This window comes from Xenopus tropicalis, chromosome 7 (assembly GCF_000004195.4).
Source record: "Xenopus tropicalis strain Nigerian chromosome 7, UCB_Xtro_10.0, whole genome shotgun sequence".
Classification (NCBI taxonomy): domain Eukaryota; kingdom Metazoa; phylum Chordata; class Amphibia; order Anura; family Pipidae; genus Xenopus; species Xenopus tropicalis.
In genome coordinates this window covers 30,310,241-30,330,089 of record NC_030683.2, presented here as the reverse complement: position 1 = coordinate 30,330,089, position 19,849 = coordinate 30,310,241, and the positions used below count along the sequence as shown (strand labels likewise).

Genomic DNA, 19,849 nt, shown 5'->3' with positions numbered 1-19,849 from the left:
GGATATGTACCCGGCTCTGTGCTGCAATGGTATCTAACAGCCTGTGTCCAGGTTGGGATATGTATCTGGCTCTGTGCTGCAATGGTATCTTCCAGCCTGTGTCCAGTGATGATGTCATAAACTGCACCAGCCACAGAGCAAGAGACCTCAACCGTTGGAAAATGACAGTTGATGTGAAGATTCAAGAGTGAGAAGAAGCAGGAGAGATTTCCACCCAAGAAGATGAAGAGAGCACGTACTGATTCGGACCCCCAGCCATCAAGAGAGAAGAAAAGGAGAGAAGAATATGAAGAAGATGAAGAGGACAAGTTGAGGAACAAGGGCATCAATTCTGATTCTGATTCTGGAGAGTTGGACCCCCAGCCATCAAACGAGAAGAAAACAGAAGGTAAACATCAAGAAGAGGACAAGTCGAAAAAGAAAAGGATTTATTCGGATTCCAGTGATTCAGGCCCCGGACCCTCAAAAAAGAGGAAAACAAGAAAAAAAGATGAAGAAGATGGAGAAGAACAGATGAAGAAGAAGAGGGAGAGGAGTTCAGAGGAACAACTGTCAGATGAATGCTGCAGCGAGAAGAAACGAAGAAGGAAGGAGACTGATGAAGGTAAGAAATCACTCAAAAATGGCTAAAAAAAAAGAGCAGCCCACATGATTGCCAACTGCCACTAATTTACTGGGGCAATTGCTGTTTATGACCCTGATAATAACATCAGTACTAAAGTAAATTGTATTTTTAAATTGTAAGCTCTTTGGGACAGGGCCCTCTTTACCTCTTGTATTGTCTTTGGTTGTTGTTGTTGTATATATTCTGGTATGTTTAATGTATACACCCATTTATTGTAGAATATAACAATTATAATAAATTTACACTTGAAATATCTAATTGGTTTCTATGGGTAACTGCACTGGTGCAATTTAGCACCTATTCCTTATACATAAAAAAAGATTGTTATAAGTAACTAGATCTGTGCCAACCTTGCAACTTTACTACCTAACCCTATTGGGCTGATTTCAAACTTAAGTGCTAAACTGCACCAGTGGAGAGACCCATATCAACCAATCAAATCATTGCTTTCATTTTATAACATAGGCTGGATGTGTAACTGTGTGTATGACAATTGGTAGGCCCAACAGTTCTATCTAACATGTGTTCTCAGCATGGTAAATAATAGTACAGCATCTAATGGTGCAGACCCTCCCAGCATATATCTGCACAGTGGGCCTGGCATATCATTTTACATTAAAGCCACTAGCAAAACACTGAGCTACCCAATATATATTAGTACAATGGGGCCACAATATAATGTTACAGTGACCCATCAACATTATCCCTAAATCCATTCCCAATACTGTTTTCCCTGAAATTCTATAATTGTTCTGCTATCAGTTTGGCTGTACCTGTGGCCTAGGTGCCTTATATGCCCATGTGACATGTGCCTTGGCCATAGCAACAATACAAAGAACTCCATAAATTTTGGATACCAGAATTTGAGACATAATTTTAAAAATGTAGAATTTTGGCTCTTAATGTTACCAGAAGTAGATTCTTTTTGCCCCTGGGCCACAATGTGTCTATTAGCCATTTGCCAAGGTTTTCCTGTGCTGTTAGGGAAAAGTCCTTTAGGTGCAGTATAAGGGAACAGCAAAATTAACTATTAGTTATTGAATAATTACCTATGGGAGCAGTATATATAACTTATTATTGTTCTATGAGCAGGAAATAAAATCTCTTTTCTTCTCTAGGAGGAGCCGAACCCGTGAGCGCACAAGCTGAACCTTCAAGGCCAAACCCGCTCAGTATCTCCAGCTACAACTTCTACTCCCTGCTGGGATCAGGAGGATTCGGCAAAGTGAGTGATTGGTTCCCATTAGGCTCAGATCTTTTTTGTAGGGTTTAAATCCTAAATGTGGTAGAAAGCAAAAGGAATGGGTGCTCTGGGACTATTTTAAATGATGTGATAAGAAACAAAATCCAAATCTGAATAATATTTCCACCTCAGGGCTTAAATACACAGTAATAATAACTCTTTTCTTCCTTTTTTAAGGTTATGTTGGCATCATTAGGAGACAAGAAGGCATATGTGGCTGTCAAATCCATCCCTAAAAAAGAGGCCACCAAATACAACAGCCTTCTCACCGAGTCTCAGGTGCTGAACATCGTCAGGCACATCCCGTTCCTTTGCCAAGGCTATGCCGCTTTTCAAACCCAGGTAAGACATTGGCTCCATATTGCCATTTAGTTTGTAATACTGTTCCCCTGTGTCCCCTACATGATAGCTTTAGTCATACATCTGATCCCCTTACATAATGTCCCACATGTTATATATATATCTTATAGGTAATAATGAGCAAATTCTCCAGGTTTTGCAATGAAAAACAAATGTTGCCGATTCACTTCAACACATTTTTTTTTGTGTTTTGTGAACTTTTTGGCAAAGTGAAACAGGACAGATTGGCCCATTACTAATTATAGCTATTACAAATTACTTGACTCCACATAAAAACCAAACAGATTATACAGCACAATCCCAAAACCCTTCCTAATGCCATTATACATATTATATACGGCCTGCTTGCCTTGCACTCCCCATACATGTTCATGCAGGATTTATATATCCAGTACTGCATTCTGCCTGCAGAGATTAATAACAACATGCAGGGAACCCATCAACTGCCCGCAATATTATCAAGCTGATTCCATATATTCCTATGATATCATTTTATTCTTTTTGTGTAGCATGTACAGGAGTGGGTACTACCCTATGTTGTGTAAGTGTTCTGCCATTTCTTCCCCCCTTTGACTCTTTCCATTTGTCTGTGTAACCAGCGGCACGCCTTCTATGTGATGGAGTTCCTGAGTGGGGGCAGCCTTGAGGATCAGCTGAAGTGGCACAGGATGCTACCCATGGACAGAGTACGGTAAGTATTACATGGTGCTAGTACAATATCACTAATAAATAGCTTTATATCAATTGCACCTATAAGAGGGAGGAATAATGCAATATGTACATTTTGGCACTAGGGAGCATCATATTCAAATTTAGTCAATTTTTATCTCATTTTCTCTAAAGAAAGCTAATGTATTACAGGAGAATCTTCATGGCGTTAACCATTATTTCCCTGTCTAAAAGGTTCCATTCTGCGGAGATGATCTGCGGCCTGCAATACCTCCATGGCCTTGGGATCATCCATCGGTCGGTATAGATTTATTCCTGTAACATTCTACAGCAGAGGCCTCACACAGGTTGCTCTGCAAATCAGCAGCCCTACTTTTCTGTAACTCCTTTAATCTCTATATTACAGAGACATTAAACCCATGAATGTCCTATTGGACCATCAAGGACATGTTAAAATTGTAGATTTCGGCGTGGCAAAGCAGAGCATCTTTGAGGACGACGCCACCACTGGCTGGGCCGGAACCCTGGGATATATGGCCCCAGAGGTGAGACATGCAATTTCCGTTTATTAACAATAAAAGCAAGAAGTACAGGAGGACAAAAGAGCAGAATAAAGATTCCAGTTGAAGTCATAGAAGTCCCACTATTGGACTAATAAGGAAAGAGTAGTACACGAGGGGGGAGGGGGGAAGGTTAGGAACTTTTTCCCCACACCAGTGCTTCTGATTGTAAAACATTGCAAGGATCATTCTTTATAAGCACAAGGCCGCCATGTTACCTACATTTCCCAAGGATCCCTTGTGGCTTCTTCAGACTCCTAGATTTGTGCATACATACGATTGTTACATTTTCATATGCAAGGGAGGCTCGGGAAGTACTAAGAAGTTGGCTGTGGGACCCTAATACCAAAGGTCCCCTGATGCAATTTTTTAGTAATAGGAGCACCAGTCTGGCAAAAAGAGTTAGCAATTAGATACACTGCACTCCATACACTTTGTGATCAGCTGAATCCATTAAACTCTGTTGCCTATATTATCCCAGTAGACATACCTCAAAGGTGCCATTTTGCAACTTGGTAAGTGTTTTTTTTTCTTTTTAAGATTCTACATGGAAAAGCCTATAACGCAGCAGTAGACTGGTGGTCATTTGGTGTCACCATCTGTGAAATCGCCACCGGACAGTCGCCCTTTTACAACAGTGACCCCGACCAGCTTAAGGATTCCATCAAATTCCATGAGCCAAAGATACCTGATTGGCTGGATGAAGATTTAACACATCTTCTGGGCAAGGTGGGTACAACCGTGGGATAGAAGCATTGCTACATTTACAAATATATTTATGTGCCATTTCCGCTCAGTTACTGGGATTCAAATTATGGTCCTTTGATCCTTTAGCTACTACAAAAGGATCGGAAACAGCGCCTTGGTGTTCGGGGAGACATCAGGAGCCACCCATTCTACAAAGGCATCGATTGGGTGGCACTGGAAGAGGGAGAGTTACAACCCCCCTACCAGCCGAAAACAGTAAGTACATGGTTGGGGAATACAAATCACAAATGATTATACCCTGGGTGAATAGCACTGACTAGTGAAATAGGTGAATCAGAAGCAGCGGGTTTAGTTTGTGGAACTTATATTTAAGAATTAAAATCACAAGTCCCCACACTCACACAGCCATGGCAGCCCATGGAAAACCTATACACATAAGGCAGAAGGGATGCTCTATGGGGGGGGCAGGTAATGTGATGATTAAATCACCGAACCTTCTGGATTCCTCAGTTTAATCTGTAAAAAATCAGCCCCACAATGTCACAAAATGAGAATGGAGTTTTCCATACAAACGAAAAAGCTCTTAGCATTTATGACCACTAGGGGCGTTGTAGCATTGAAATCTATGGAAGATGTCTCTACAAAGGCAAACAATAAAGTACTTTTAACTATAAAGGTTGTATATTGCCATTGTAATGTTTATAATATAGTGATGTGAAACACATGGCAAACTGAAGCACAAACTGTTATTTTTACAGAATCAGAACCTTCATATGGACTTCCAAAAGCAAATACAATGACTATTCTCTTGTTCATAATAGATATTTTTCATCATGTTGATTAAAATTATTTTTCCCTTTTAATGCAGCCATCACCCGATCTGTTTCAGCCATGTACTGAGAAGCTGTCATTCCTCGAACCCCAGGAGGATGAAGCAACATCAGGGGAGAGTAACATCGTTCCCGGCTTCTCATTTCAAAGTTCCACCTGGCTGGAGCAAGTATGTAGGCATGCATGTAAGCCAGCCAGTGATAACACCATGCAATTACATGTAGCACAGGTACATAACACCGGCGGGAAGTTGGCAAATCTGTGGGCTTCGGCATCATCACCTGCTGCACAAAGGCCAGGTCATCTCCTGCGATTCCTGTCTCAACCATGAGCTCCACCTTCACCTGGGATTCCATCTCCCAGAGTATGAGACTGCCGGGTAACATCAGGCCTGGAATTATGAGAGGCAGTCTCTCATCTGGCACATCGAGAGGTAAGTTCCAGGTAAGTATTTATTTCTAAGAGAGAATGTGTGAGAGAATGTGAGCTAAGGGTGTAACAAGAAGGCGAGCAGATAGTAAGATCCCAGCCTGCTTTGCCTTCCTGCACATCATGTCTATAGAACCCATACCCTCATAGTTATGTTTATAGTTCTGTAATTCTATAGTTTTTCCAGGCCAAGGGTTTTTTTCCCTGTCCGAGGCAAATTACCAGCTGCTTCAGACAGGGTTTTTTTTTACCTTAGCCTGCAAATTTAGTTAAATCAGTTAAGGTTAAAGTTAAACGAGCAAAGGGTGGGACTCATAGACACGTGCAGTTGATGCCTCTTGAGTTGTCGTTGTTTGTCACGTTTGACATGTTTTGTGTTGAGGGGAGCCAATGGCAAATTATTCCCATTGGCTCTCCTCTGAGGCGTTACACCCGGAGGGAAAGGTGAGTGAATGCCGGTAACAGGGTTGAAGCCTTGCCGTGGCGTTACTGCTCACATGTACAAACATGTGCTAATTCAACCAATGGTGTGCAGTGTCGGACTGGGGAACCAAGGACCCACCAGAAAACCTTGGACCTTACGCCCACTCTCCAGATCAACTTTCCTTCCCTATTCACTTACTTTATTTAATTTCCTAATGACTTCTTTTTACATACTATTATCTATCCTTTCTTCCATTTCTTCTCATATAGAACTGGTAATGGCCATGGTAGAGGGTTGGGTGAGCAGAAGGACCCACTGACCCTTGGGCCCACCGGGAGTTTTCCTGGTATCCTGGTGGGCCAGTCCGACACTGATGGTGTGACTGTGAGTGATGTGTTTTTACATTGGTGGAATTTGCTTCACTTGTTCACTTTCTTAAGGGCTGGATATATAATTAGGTCCAAATAGTCTTTGAAATTTGTGATACTCTGATCATACTCCCCCAACACACTAACAATTAGTGGATAACTTACATTTTATTTACTTTTACCAAAGTGCATAACCTTGAATCTCTTTTGCCAGTTTGCTGCCCAGTTTTGCAGTTTAGTCAAATCACTCTTCATTGGTTTTCTCTATTCGCTAATGTAATAACATATTAAATGCTAAGCTTTATCACTTGCTTATCTTGAGCTCCCTGGCTGGATTAATAATATTAATATAAATGATGTAAAATTTGCCATTCCAACACCATATAAAGGCAAAAGGCTGGTTGAGTGCTTTTGTATAGGTCATGGAATCCCGGGTGAATATTATGCTTATATTTTACACATTTCAGCTAATAACCGATTTTAACTGATGACATCACTAAACACCTTTTGTAATTTTATAGGATATTCACTGGGCTGCTGTATTATATATATAGAGCTATAAATATCATTGAAGTGGCTAGTGTCAGACCCATATGGATGTTAATTGCTAATAATCCATTATTTTTTGTAGGATATGGCTAATCACAAGATAAGTGAATTTTGCAGGAAGATTCAGTCTTTCCCAAGCAGAAGGTTTCGTTCTGCATTGCTAGGAACAGAGTGTTGTTACCTTTGCTGTGTATGGAGGTAGCATCTAAAGAGTTCAGCTTGTATGGCTGGATCATGTGGCTTGAGCTCATTAATCATGACTTAAAACCATCCGCACCACATGGCTTAATTATAAGCCATCTTCCCAAATTTATCCTAGCCTTTCATCACGTTGACCTTGCAGCATGGGAGGTGCTTACGAGAGTAAAAAGGGACCTTGACATGGCTGCTTATCATGTTGTTATGTTACCATCAAGGGTTTTAATTCCTAGAGTTTCCACAAGTTCTTTATAAAGTCACAGCAAGGTGTTCAACTCGGTTCTGATTCTACATTGTATTTTATACTGGTGTGTAAAGGATAAAAGAACCATAATGAAAATATATTGCAGTAATTAGGCCCTACTCTCCCTGGTCTTGCAGCATGTAACTGGTTTTCTGGTCTGGTTTTGTTTGACCATACTTACCAACACTGCTCTGGGTTTAGTCCCCTTTGTCAAAATGAATACAGGCATAGGATCTGTTATCCACAAACCCCGTTACTTAGAAAGCATAGAATTACGGGAAGGTCATATCCCATAAACTGCATTTTAATCAGATAATTTAGATTTTTATAAATAATAAAACAGTACCTTGGCCTTGATCCCAGCTAAGATATAATTTCCTCCTATTGGTGGCAAAACAATCCAATTGGGTTTATTTAATGTTTAAATGATTTCTGTAGTAGACAAAGTATGGTAATCCAAATTATAGATAGACCCCTTATCTGGAAACCCTGGGACACAAGCATTCTGGATAACGGGTCCCATACCTGTATAAGATCATTTGGGTTGTGATTGGAAAGCCAAAATCTGAATTATCAGTGGCAATTCAGAAGGCAATTGGTCCCTAGCAATCCATACGTTTATGGAATTCACTGAATATCTGTGTAACAACAGGTGTGGTCAAGTCAACCACATTGGGTAATTATTTGGGTGAAATAGTGGGAAAAAATGTCTAGTATTTAAAGTCAGGCTCTTGCATTCTCCTTTCTCTTCATCTTCATATCTTTTTTTTTATTGACTCCATATGGGCTTTATGGTTATTCAAATGAGCTAAGCGATGTATGAAAATTCAGTAACAATGCAAGCAGTGAACCAAGGGTGTAGAACAAGGATTGACATTATGTGCACAGCTTCCATATGCCACCTGAAACAGTGTGATATATGTGGGACACCAAAACACCTCTGTACAACTGCTCTTACAAGCCAAGATGGCAACAGTTGTAAAATGTGTATTGTGTCAGAGAATATCACTGGGCCCAAGGCAATTGTTTCCTCTCCCAAATATACCACTTATGGTGGTTGTGACTAGCACAGCAAGAACATTTGTCTGTTGTATACACATATATGCAGTTCTATTCTTGTGCATCTGATACCTGTACCAACATGCTGCTGCCACATGGAAGCATATTTGCCCTTTATGGCCATAACCAGATGCATGACCTTGGTCTGTTGGTGTTAATCGATTTGAAAATATCAAGTAAAAAAAAGACAAAGTGTGCCAGATACCAGAGGCCAGACATTAATGTAAACTGTGCCCAATTTGGACTTGAGGGCATTCTTCTGTTTTGCCTTTTGTCTATGATCCATTATCCTGTTCCTGTTTGCCACTTCCTGTCTAAGCTGAGGGCAAGTATGGAGCAGGCCAGTCTTACCTGCCATGTTATAATAAATGTACAGAAGTTACTGTGCTTGTCTGACTGCTTCCCCTGTACCAACACAGCAGAATCATTTAACCCACTGCTATCCAAGCAGTTTATCACACATATGAAATGAACACAATATGTGCCCAACCTGTACTGATACCTGCCCAGGCAGGAGATAGGTACAGAGCCCTTGCACCAGTGTGAGCTCCACCTTGAGCCTTATGCACCGAAGAGGGCACAGTGGGCAAACTGGCACAGGCTGCTGCCATACACGAGCACACACAGGGGCTCACATTTGCGTATGCTTTTTCCTGGGAGCAATTCTGCTTGTTTTAGAACCTGCCAACGTGCCTACTAACCATCAACAAGCCCTTGTGTGTTTCTTGCCATCCCCTGTTTTTTTGGTACAGGTATGGGGTCCGTTATCTGGAAACCCACAGACTCCATTATAAGCAAATAATTAAATCTGTAAAAAATGATTCCCTTTTCTCTGTAATAATAAAACACCACCTTGTAGATATTAGATATAATTAATCCTCATTGGAGGCAAAACAATTCAGTTGGGCTTATTTAATATTTAAAATATTTTTTATTAGACTTAATGTATGGAGATCCAAATTAGGGAAAGACCCCTTATCCGGAAAGCCTAGTCCTGAGCAAGGATTACAGGTCCCATACCATATAAATACTGGGGTTACCAGGAATACTGACCCTAACTGTAACTGTAGGGAATAATGGAAATTAAGGCGTTTGGCCTTTCTATTTTCCCCAACCTTATTTTACAATGTTCCCAACAGCTGTCATGCCATGGAACGCTACCTGCTCTGGCTCTACCAACATTAAATAAAATGTGCCCTCGAGCAAAGGGAAATTATGCATGCAGTTATGTTAAGGTTATGCATGCACAAGACTGCAGGTTAGAGCCCTATTAACTGTGGTCCATAAAGTGACTCAGGGTATAACAGAATTAAATAGGGTGACTAGATGGGTCTCCTTATGGCCTTAGCATTAGCCATCTCAGGGCTGCTGGAATTAAGACTGAGTGGGTTTGTCTCAGTTCTGGCAACTCACCTAGATTTCATCCAGTTACTGCCACCGGTAAGGCAGGGGCAAAACTATTTCATAAATTCACCATCCATAAGAACATGAAACACTTTTTATTCTGATGACAGGATCCCTTTAATCACCCTGTCAATTAACCATGGCTGCTTGGCACTCAGTACAACAGTTAATGCCAGTGTGGGTATCATTCTTGCTGTCTCAGATAGAAGAGTAATGCATGAGCTCTAATTAGCTTCAGCTAGAGATTCCCTGATAGGCTTGTTTACTTTTAGAGCTGACGACTGGTTTTGCTTGGGAATGCCCAATAAAGTCTGATGCCAACATGGGTTATCTCAAAAAAGGCTTGGACAGACTGAAAAACAAAATATAAATAACGGTAAATTTATATGAAAGTCGCTTTACATTGAAATATCCCTGTAGTTTTGATTATCACACAGTGTTGTTTATAAAATTGCGGGTTCACCTTTATATTCGCAAATAGTCTGCAAAGAAAGATTTGCAATTGAAAATAAAGAACAATAAAACTGACATTTCAAGTTCTGATTTTTGTTTGCTACAGTTAGGGGCCATGGCAACCATTTTCAGTTGTAGGCTGGAAATAGGAAGGAAAATAATTCACAAAATATACAGGGAGAATTTTGTACCTTGCTTTCTCAAATATTTCATGAAACCCAAAGAGGTAATTTTCCTATAAACACATTTTTAGTATGTAATATATATATTAGTCTGAGTGATATTCTGAGATAATTTGCATTTGGTATTCATTTTTAAATTTTTTGTTTTCTGAGTTATTTAGCTTTTTGTTCAGCAATTCTGCAATCCTGAATCCCAGCAGCTATCTGGTTGCTATGGGCAAATTTATACTAGCAATCTGGCATTGGCTCAAATGAGAGACAGGAAAATGAATAAGAGAGGCCTGAACAGAGTAACCAGTAATACAAAGTAACAGGCTAAGGTAACCAAACCAGTACTTTAGGGGTCAATCCCCAGAGGGCAGAAATGCAAGAGTGCACCCCTTAAGTGCTAACTTGCACATGATGCAAATAATATGTTAGGTAATGGCAGGTAGAGGATGGGGGAAGGACGTCACTTGCCTCCCCCCATCTGGCCATTTAGAATTGAGTGTAGCCTAATGCAGTCCACACTAGGCTCAGCCTGCAGGTATTTGACACTTTCCTTTTATATTGGTGTTATATTGGGTGATGCACACTCATCAACAACTGGGCTATAGGGCTATAGGCTGTTATATATATAAATAACAGTGCCCACACACTTAAACAGCCTGAGCACTGAATCCCTATTCCATGAATATAAACACACTGACCCTGATTTAATAAAGGTTGCTATTGCCACATTTTTAAATAGTCATTTTACCATTTCTTAAAAAATACAGAGATGAACTGATTTACTGTGGTAACCAGGTACATGTGTTTAATCCTTATTTCCAGTGCTAATAATTCATATTAGAAACCTTGACATCTGACAGTGACAGATATCTGCCATTTATTGTGGGATAAACCATGAACTGTGGGTATGTGAAAATAACATTTCCATAATGGTTATTAGGCTGCATAAATCCATCCTATTCGCTTTATTTTATGTTTTAGTGTTTTTAGCAGAAGATACCTTATCCGGAAAACATCAAGTCCTGAGTATTCTGGGTAACATATCCAATACCTGTACAATGGAATGTATGATCTAGAGTTAATTAAGACATACAACAAATACAGAGATCGACAGACATAAAATATACAATATATTTCTATTACTTTGTAGGCACGTTTCTAAACTTATATATCCGTTTCCATCCTGATCAAAAATAACAAGCAAAAGATGGGTAAACTGGAGACTTTAATGTTATCAGAGACCTTCCTATCTCTCACCAAGTGGCAAACTGGTCCCTGGGACACACTGGGGGTTAAAGGAAACTGCAGCAGTAAGAAAGCTTTTCTGACTCCTGGGGCACCCAAGTCGGGGCTTTGCAGTAACTGCGTGTCTCCAGCTGCTACCAGCGCATTTCCATGCATTCCTGCCCATGACAGCTTGGTCAGTCTAATAAATACATTAGAAACTGTTTGGGAGAAAAAAAGTGTTAGGTTTTAACTGGGAAGATTAGGAACAGCTGTGTTTTCCTTGTTTAAATTGACCAGGAACATTTTTATTTGTATTAACTAGACATCCTCTGTAAATACAGCACAATGAAACGGGAAGCAGCGCAGGACTCCTGTGCGCCATGGAGCAACTTGCTATTTAGAAAATGTCCAGTTTCCTTGCAATTCATTTGGATTATTAATGCCAAGAAACCACAAATAGAGAGAATGACTGATAGAAAATATATTTTATTTCATTTTGCATATTGGTAAAAGAAACATTAATTACCTTGGGAAATTGTCATTGTGAGGCTGGGGTGTGACTCCCTCTTCCTTTTAAAAGGTGTTGTAGAATTAGCAGAAGATGTCATATCTGTAGCAATAAAGGCATAGAATAGTGTGGATTTCATTCAGAAAAAGAACACTTTTTTGTAATTGTAAAACAAGGAACATTAGTTCAACAAGTGTTAGCCGCTATCACCATTAATATTTGTCACAAAGTACAGGTAGAGGATCCATTATCCAGAAACCTGCTATCCAGAAAGTTCCAATTAATGGGATGGCCATCTCCCATAGACTCCATTTTAATCAAATAATTTAACATTTTAAAACACATTTCCGGTTTCTCTGTAATAATAAAACAGAACCTTGTACAGGTATCGGATCCCTTATCCGGAAACCCATTATCCAGAAAGCCTGTCTCCCATAGACTCTATTTTAATCAAATAATATAGAATTTTAAAACTGATTTCCTTTTTCTCTATAGTAATAAAACGGTACCTTGTAATTGATCCCAACTAAGATATAAATAATCCTTATTGGATGCAAAACAATCCTATGGGGTTTAATTAATGTTTTATTGATTTTTTAGTAGACTTAAGGTATGGAGATCCAAATTACGGAAAGATCCCTTATCCGGAATACCCTTGGTCCCAAGCATTCTGGATAATGGGTCCTATACCTGTACTTGATCCCAACTAAGATATAATTAATCCTTACTGGAGGCAAAACAATCCTATTGGGTTTATCTAATGTTTCAATTATTTTTTAGTAGATCAAAATGACAGAAATATCCCTTTTCCGAAAAACCCCAGGTTATCATTCTGGAAAACAGGTCCCATATCTGTACAAAGCTAGACACTGGGTTATTCAATGTAAAAGTGACATAAATAATTATTAGCAAATCTAAGCAAATACACCAATGTTGCTGTTATGGCAATGACTTTGAATATTTGTAAATTCCATAAAAAATGCATCTGAAATGGCGAAGTATTATCTAGATAGCAATTGACTATATATCTATCTGGTTAAACCTGCAGTCATTCAGTATAAATTCAGCAAATTATTTACAAAATGTGTACACTGCACTTTAGCCAATACAGAATGTGAGACACAATCGTCAGTCTGCTAATTCCAACCCTTATAACCCAGGCAACTGCAAGTGATCAGAAAAGGTTGCTTTTTTTAATTTGCCTAAATAGAAACTAATTGAAATAAAATTATCCATTTGCGTTCACCTGTCCTGTAAAATAACGGAATTGTGATTCAATTCTTGGGACATTTTGACAGCATTTTATTTGCGCTCTCCAGCTGTAAAAGCTTTATTGAAAAAATATTAAACTTTAATTATTTTTCTGCTGCCTTGGCACAAAATGAAATCATAATAGTAGTAAAAAAAAAAATGTTTCCCCTCCAAAATCCCACTAACGTAGAACTTTCCCAGTTATAATTTATTTGGGGGGGGGGGAGCAGTGTTATTGTGTTGTCTGTCTTGATTCTGTAAGAAATGCATCAATTTTGTATTGCACTGTAATTCAATGACTCCTTCCTGGCTGTGTGAATTATTAACACACTGGGTTCATTATAAAAAAAAAAAGAGCCCTGTTACTTTCTTTTTGCCAGTCTACCCATATTTATTAACTTTCAATCGATCACAAGTTCATCTCATTATCAGTGCAAAAATGAGCATTTTACCTCCAAAGGCGAATCCTCAATTTTATCTGTGTTGCCATCATCGCTAATGCAAGATAAATTATTAAAGCTTGCTGAGGTGCACAAAACCGCAATATTAAAGGCTTCAGAGTTTGTTATGTGGTAACTTGATTGTTTTGTCCTACAACGGCGTTATTTTATCATTGCATTAAAAAAAATAAGAGTAAATGAAAAACCCTAAAGGAATATCATCATTTTCAGAGTTTGCAGAGGTGTGGCATCTGCTTCTCTTTTCCAAGGAATACAAACGGTTAATGTTTATAGAGTGTGTGCGAGGAAGAGAGTGTAAATGTCCCCAAATGGGAATTATTTACTCATTGGTGTGACTAAATGATATTTAAATGATATTTACATACAGGGATATTACAAAACACAGCGTGAAATAAAGATTTTATATTCAAAATCCAATTCAGATAGGAGGCATGCGATACAAACATATACAGGAGAGACCCCCCCACCCCCTCCCAAAGCCTATTACCAACTTATCAATCACTGGTTACTTTTTTGTGTCTTTTGGTACTTTCTTCTAGTTCAGGTAAAAGTATAGTTAATATTTGTAATTATTTTATCCATGTTAAATGTATACTCCATATATAAATGTTTACAAAATATGTTTACATGTTCTCTGAACGAAATTATATAAGAATCCAAAAATATATGGAAGGATAAAAATCAGTTAAATCTACTATCTAGATATATAATACAAACAGGATTACAGAGCTCCACTAACGTTTATTAGTAACTTTTTACTTTTGTTTTTTTTACTTTTGATTCAGCTAAAAATGATATGGAATATTTAGGAAAAAGCAACTTTATTCATGTGAATTAAATATATTCTACCCATATGAATACTTAAAAATGCATACAATTTCTCTGAGAATAATTCAAAGGTGTTATATTCAAATATAAAGCTTTCCAGAAATTCAGAATTCATTTTATGCAGAGAAGAGAAGATGGTTAGACAGTTATACTGATTGTAAAGTAAAATTATATATATATATATATATATATATATAAAATTTAATTTTATATCTATATAATTTTACTTATATATATATATATATATACCAGTAATAAAATATACTTTATTTGCATGAGTTATATATATATATATATATACATTGCATGTAAAAATAGTTAAAAATTGCATTTGAAGCTTTATCTAAGGGTAAAATAATGTTCCAAAAAAGATTACATTTGTGTGGGTTAAATACATACTACATTCACAAACATTAAAAGAAACATGCACACATATAAGTTAATAAATAATATAAGTTATAAATAATATTAAAAAAATTGTGTTAAAGTCTAACACATACTACTTATATGAATGAATTTTTTCTTTTACACAAACGCATACTTTCTTTAGCAAAATCAATAACTTTGGTGCCTAAGTTAAATATATCTGACATTTTAATAATATACATTAATTTCTCTAAAAGTAGAATCAAGGTTTTATATTGAAAAATCAAAAAACACGCCAAATAAAAACTTATTCGCTAGGACATTTGAGAACCCATGAATCTCCTAAATCGCAGGCAAGTTTTAGTAGAATATGTAGAACACAAACATATAGAGAAGCGACTCAGCAGCTCGTAATTATCAATAGCTACACTAGCTTTTCATGGGGTGATGATGTCTAACATCAGATTATACATAAAATATATTTTTTAAAAATTACAGTTATTTAATTCATATAAAAAAGTGCTTGTTTGAGATCAAAGCTTTACTGTTGGAAGGTTTCTAACTCCTCTATTAAAGCAGAGGGTTAGTATGGAATTACAATAATAGCTGCCCAATAAATGTATAGAACAGTGTCGTTAGTATAAAAATAACCTTTAATTGATGCTCATGAGAATGTCAAAATAATTGAATTACAAACACAATAATTCAGCTAAAACGTATGGAAATATATATATGTATATGTGGGGGAATACTGCAAGCTTAGAAACAAAGTGGGTTTTTTTCTTTTTCTTTCTTCTTTTACGGCTATTTCTGATCATCTGGAGATATTCAAACGCTTACTGAGCTACGTAACGTGTATTTGTTTTAATTAACATGACACTGTACCAAAAAGGCAAATTAGACGAGCACCTCAATAGAAAGGGGGTTTAGATTTTATTCTCACTGAATGATAACAAGTTATTCCCATATGGCTGCCCCTTGTAGGACATGAATAAAATAAGTCTTAGTATTTGGTTTAGATGATTTCTAAAAAAAAAAAAAACAAACACATTTTTAATTAAAATATTAAATAGGATGTAGTTAAATGGAGCTTAAGAAAATAGGAGCAAATATGTGTTAAAATGACATCCCCACAAAAGGTAGAAAATTGGGTGAATACAGGTTTATGCACACGTTTTATTTCAGTTTCAGTTTATTTAGTTTATTCCAGAGCTTTAGCTGTATGGCAAATACTGGGTGATACACAGATACTCAGAGCTACATTAAACTCTGGGTCCTTTACAATAGTAGTAAAAATCCTGCCCGTTTCTATTTATCATATGGAAATTACAGCTCAAATAAAATCAGGAATTAGAGTCAAGAACTACTGACTAATGATATCCTATACAGACAGTCAGACACATACACACAGGCAATCATATTATTTCTTTTTTTCTTTTTCTTTTTTGACAAATGTATTCTCTGGGGAGCTAAATTCTATGCACACCACTTCCTGCTCTTCAGAACAAGAAGCTGCTTATGATCTCCTATTGTAAGGCACCCCCCCCCCCCCCCCACAGAAACATCTAGGTCCCCTGACACTGAATATCTGTGTAAAGACTAGGAATAATTGCCTAGTTTCTGCCAGTTTATTCTACCACTGTCTCTTTGCATTGCATGTCTCTGTACTTATACATTCTTTATAGGGTGCATGACTCATGGGTGCAAATGGGAATCCATCCATATATAGGGTTATACTGTCAGGAATACAGTGCAGGATAGCTCAGCTGACGATTGTTACAGCCCTTGCCGACCCATAACTGGCAGTGGCAGTGGCAGTCCCACTAGGGAAGCAATGGGTTAAGTTCTGCAAATTAGTGTAACAATGGTGTATGAAAACTGTCATTTCACTCAATGAGCTCAAAGACAGAATCGGAGGCAATTAAACAGCTGCTGGATCTAACTGCCCTAAATTTGGCACCAAGGACTTTATACAGCACACAACATAAAACACAGCCATAAATCACAGAGCATTTTTAGGGACTTTTGTTTTCTAGTAGAATAGGTTGGGGAAAGTCTGGTGTGTAATAATTAATTAAAAGACTTGCTGCAGCAGGGAGGGGATGGGGCTCAGTGAGGGCACGGGCTTTATATATAACACAAATGAGAGCTGGCTCGGGCTGCCAGCACTGAGCTCCCCTTGGCACTAAAAGGGAAAAGTCAGCTAGTGGCAGTGCGGGAAGGGGTGGGCGGAACATGGACCGAGCTGGGAACATACTCAGATGCTGCTTTAATATTATGCAATGGAAATTGGTCGGGCCACTTAGGCGTTTAATAACAGGGATGCCCTTTTGTGTGTCCCTAGATTTAAAGGCAGATTGCAAAAGCTTTCTGCTTTATCTTTTAATAAGGATTAGGGTTTATTATTGTTGTATTCTGTATTGTTTGTATGTACAGGTATGGGATCTGTTATCTGGAAACCTGTTACTAATAATTAAACAGTACCTTGTACTTGATCCTAACTAAGATATAATTAATCCTTATAGGAGATAGAAAAAATCCTACTGGGTTTAATTAATGTTTATATGATTTTAAATAGGCTTAAGGAAATGGATGCAATACCCCTTATCCAGAAAACCTGAATATCCTGGATAACAGATCCCATTATTATTTTTTGTTCTTAGCCTTCTATATACAGTATTAAGCTTCTGGCTATTTCATGTATCTGATTGCACAAGTAGCACAGAGACAAAGACCTAATTGTATGTATATGTGTGTGTATGTATGTGTGTGTGTATGTATATGTGTGTGTATGTATGTGTGTGTGTATGTATATGTGTGTGTATGTATGCGTGGGTGTATGTATGTGTGGGTGTGTGTGCGTGTATAAGTGAAATGAGATGGAAATGTTAGTGGGACTGTGACAGTTTGCAGTTGGTCTTCATTTGCTATCTTTTATGTTTTTCCAGTATCACTTGGCATTTCACCAGCTGTCTGGTTGCTTTTTATTTTCCCTATCAACCAGGCAGTGGTTTGAATGAGAGACTTGAAAATAAGTAGGAGAGGAACTGAAAAAGTAAATAAAAAAGAAATGCTAACAATAACAATAAAATTGTGGCTTTAATAGGTTTTTGGCTTTCAGGGTCAGTGACTTCCATTGGAAAAAGGCAGAAGGGGAAGGCTAATAGCTAAAAAACCATGAAAAATAAATAATGAAGACCAGTTGCAAAAATGGTAGGACTTGGACATTCTATAACTTACTAAAAGTTACCTTAACAGTGACCCATCCCTTTAAGGAATCATGGAGAGTTTTTATCAGCTGATATTAGAATATGCACCATGGTTGCCTGAGTGTAAAAACCTTTTAAATTGTTGTTTCTTGAAAATAATACAATTTAAACTGCCAACACCTATACAGTCAGATGGACCTACGTGAGCATTAGGCACCATAGCTGCATACAGTATGCCTGCCCGCCTTGCTCAGCATGAGCTCAATGAGAAGGGTTTGTGCTGAACATACTTTTTGTCTATTGTTTTAATTGGGAAATAACTGTTTTTCTTATCACTTGCACTAAGCAGGGCAAAATCCAAAATTAAAGTTGCTCTGAAAGTAATGTCACATCCTAGTTTTGGTTCATACGAGCACAGTCAAAACAAGTCACCACTCTACAGATAAGCCCTTTGTATAATGAGCTGATCCTTAGCTCACAGCCTAACAAAGCTGCCAGCTGGGGACTTTGTTTATAAAGAGGCCAAGTGATTTGTTGCTATGATTGCAGTAGCTTCTATGATTGCAGTTGCAATGTGCTACAGAAAGGGTCTGACCTGGCCGACCAGATATCATAAAAAAACCTGGTGGGTCCTGTTTAACCAGGCCCCCTCCCCGCTAGGAACTCGAAGAAAGTAAAAGATGTGCCAGGGGTGTCGAGTTTGACACGTAAAGGAGAATATAACTGGAGTGGGGGGGGGGCCCTGAGGGGGCAACCCCTGTGGGCCCTGGACACCCCAGTCTAATGCTGTTATAAATGCACGCTCTAGAAAGTAATACAGTCCCCATAGAAGGTGATAGCCGCCATTGCTCGTGATTCACAGATAATGTGCAGATTGCTCTGAGAATTACACACCAGGTAAGCACTAAAAATATGCACCAATAAAAAAGCCAATTGGATCAGTAAAATCCTCCTAAAATGTGAAAACAATAGTGACCTTTATTCAATCTGAGCAATTATGTAAAAGTTATCTTGTGGTTTAATAAGCATTTCTTTAGTGAGACAGTGTTCTTACCTCTAACAGTGACAATATCCATGTCATCTAAAAACTTTAAATATGGGTCCCATGCAGTTTAGGCTGTGTCTCCATCATCCTAAATAATATGATTTTTTTCCCTACAGTTTAACAAAGTGATTCAATATGGTGATTACAAAGTTCTAGACTAATTTCTGGATCGCAAAGCTGATTTTTTGGGTCCCTCATAATATTAAAGCCAAAACCTAACAGGCCCAACCAGTATTCCTGTATAACTCTCTTCAGAGCAGGGGTGGGCCAAGCCGACCGGGAGCCCTAGCCTTGCCTCTACACCATCCCCCCTCCCCTCGCCTGGCGCCCCCCAATCATTGCGCCCCAAGCAGGTGCCTCTTCTGCCTACCTCTAGTTCCAGCCCTGCTTCATAGTGTGGCTCTCCTATCCTAAATGGCACAAAATCAGCCAAAACGTAAATAATGCAATTACTATTAATCACCTTCAGCAATGTACAGTATATACGCACTGTTGTACCCACAAGCCCAAATTGAAATTTCTGACACAGACCATTTCATGGCTTGTTCCCTATTTGTATAAATCTTGCAAATCTGCTTAAAATTATTTTAATGAAAAGAACTGTTAAAACAACCTGCGATCTGTCTCAGGGTCAGACAAACCAGAAATGTAAAATGT

At 38.2% G+C, this 19,849-nt stretch overlaps 1 protein-coding gene across 1 annotated transcript; it reads left to right on the top strand.

The window, feature by feature from the left end:
- The first annotated feature begins 222 nt into the window (after positions 1-222).
- On the top strand, positions 223-6,968 carry LOC105947819 (protein kinase C delta type-like). The gene is made up of 10 exons (XM_012967182.3): positions 223-604; positions 1,744-1,850; positions 2,046-2,210; positions 2,828-2,919; positions 3,072-3,194; positions 3,304-3,442; positions 3,998-4,186; positions 4,292-4,420; positions 5,034-5,165; positions 6,849-6,968. Exons 1-10 carry the CDS (start codon positions 223-225, stop codon positions 6,966-6,968), a joined length of 1,578 nt encoding a protein of 525 aa, XP_012822636.2.
- Positions 6,969-19,849: the final 12,881 nt, after the last annotated feature.

What these genes read in the sequence shown, in the direction of transcription:
- LOC105947819 (XM_012967182.3), top strand. Translation starts at nt 223, where the DNA reads ATGAAGAGAGCACGTACTGATTCGGACCCCCAGCCATCAAGAGAGAAG. An exon ending in GATCAGGAGGATTCGGCAAA is followed by an intron (nt 1,851 to 2,045) that starts GTGAGTGATTGG and finishes TCCTTTTTTAAG; the next exon opens with GTTATGTTGGCATCATTAGG. An exon ending in TAACACATCTTCTGGGCAAG is followed by an intron (nt 4,187 to 4,291) that starts GTGGGTACAACC and finishes TTGATCCTTTAG; the next exon opens with CTACTACAAAAGGATCGGAA.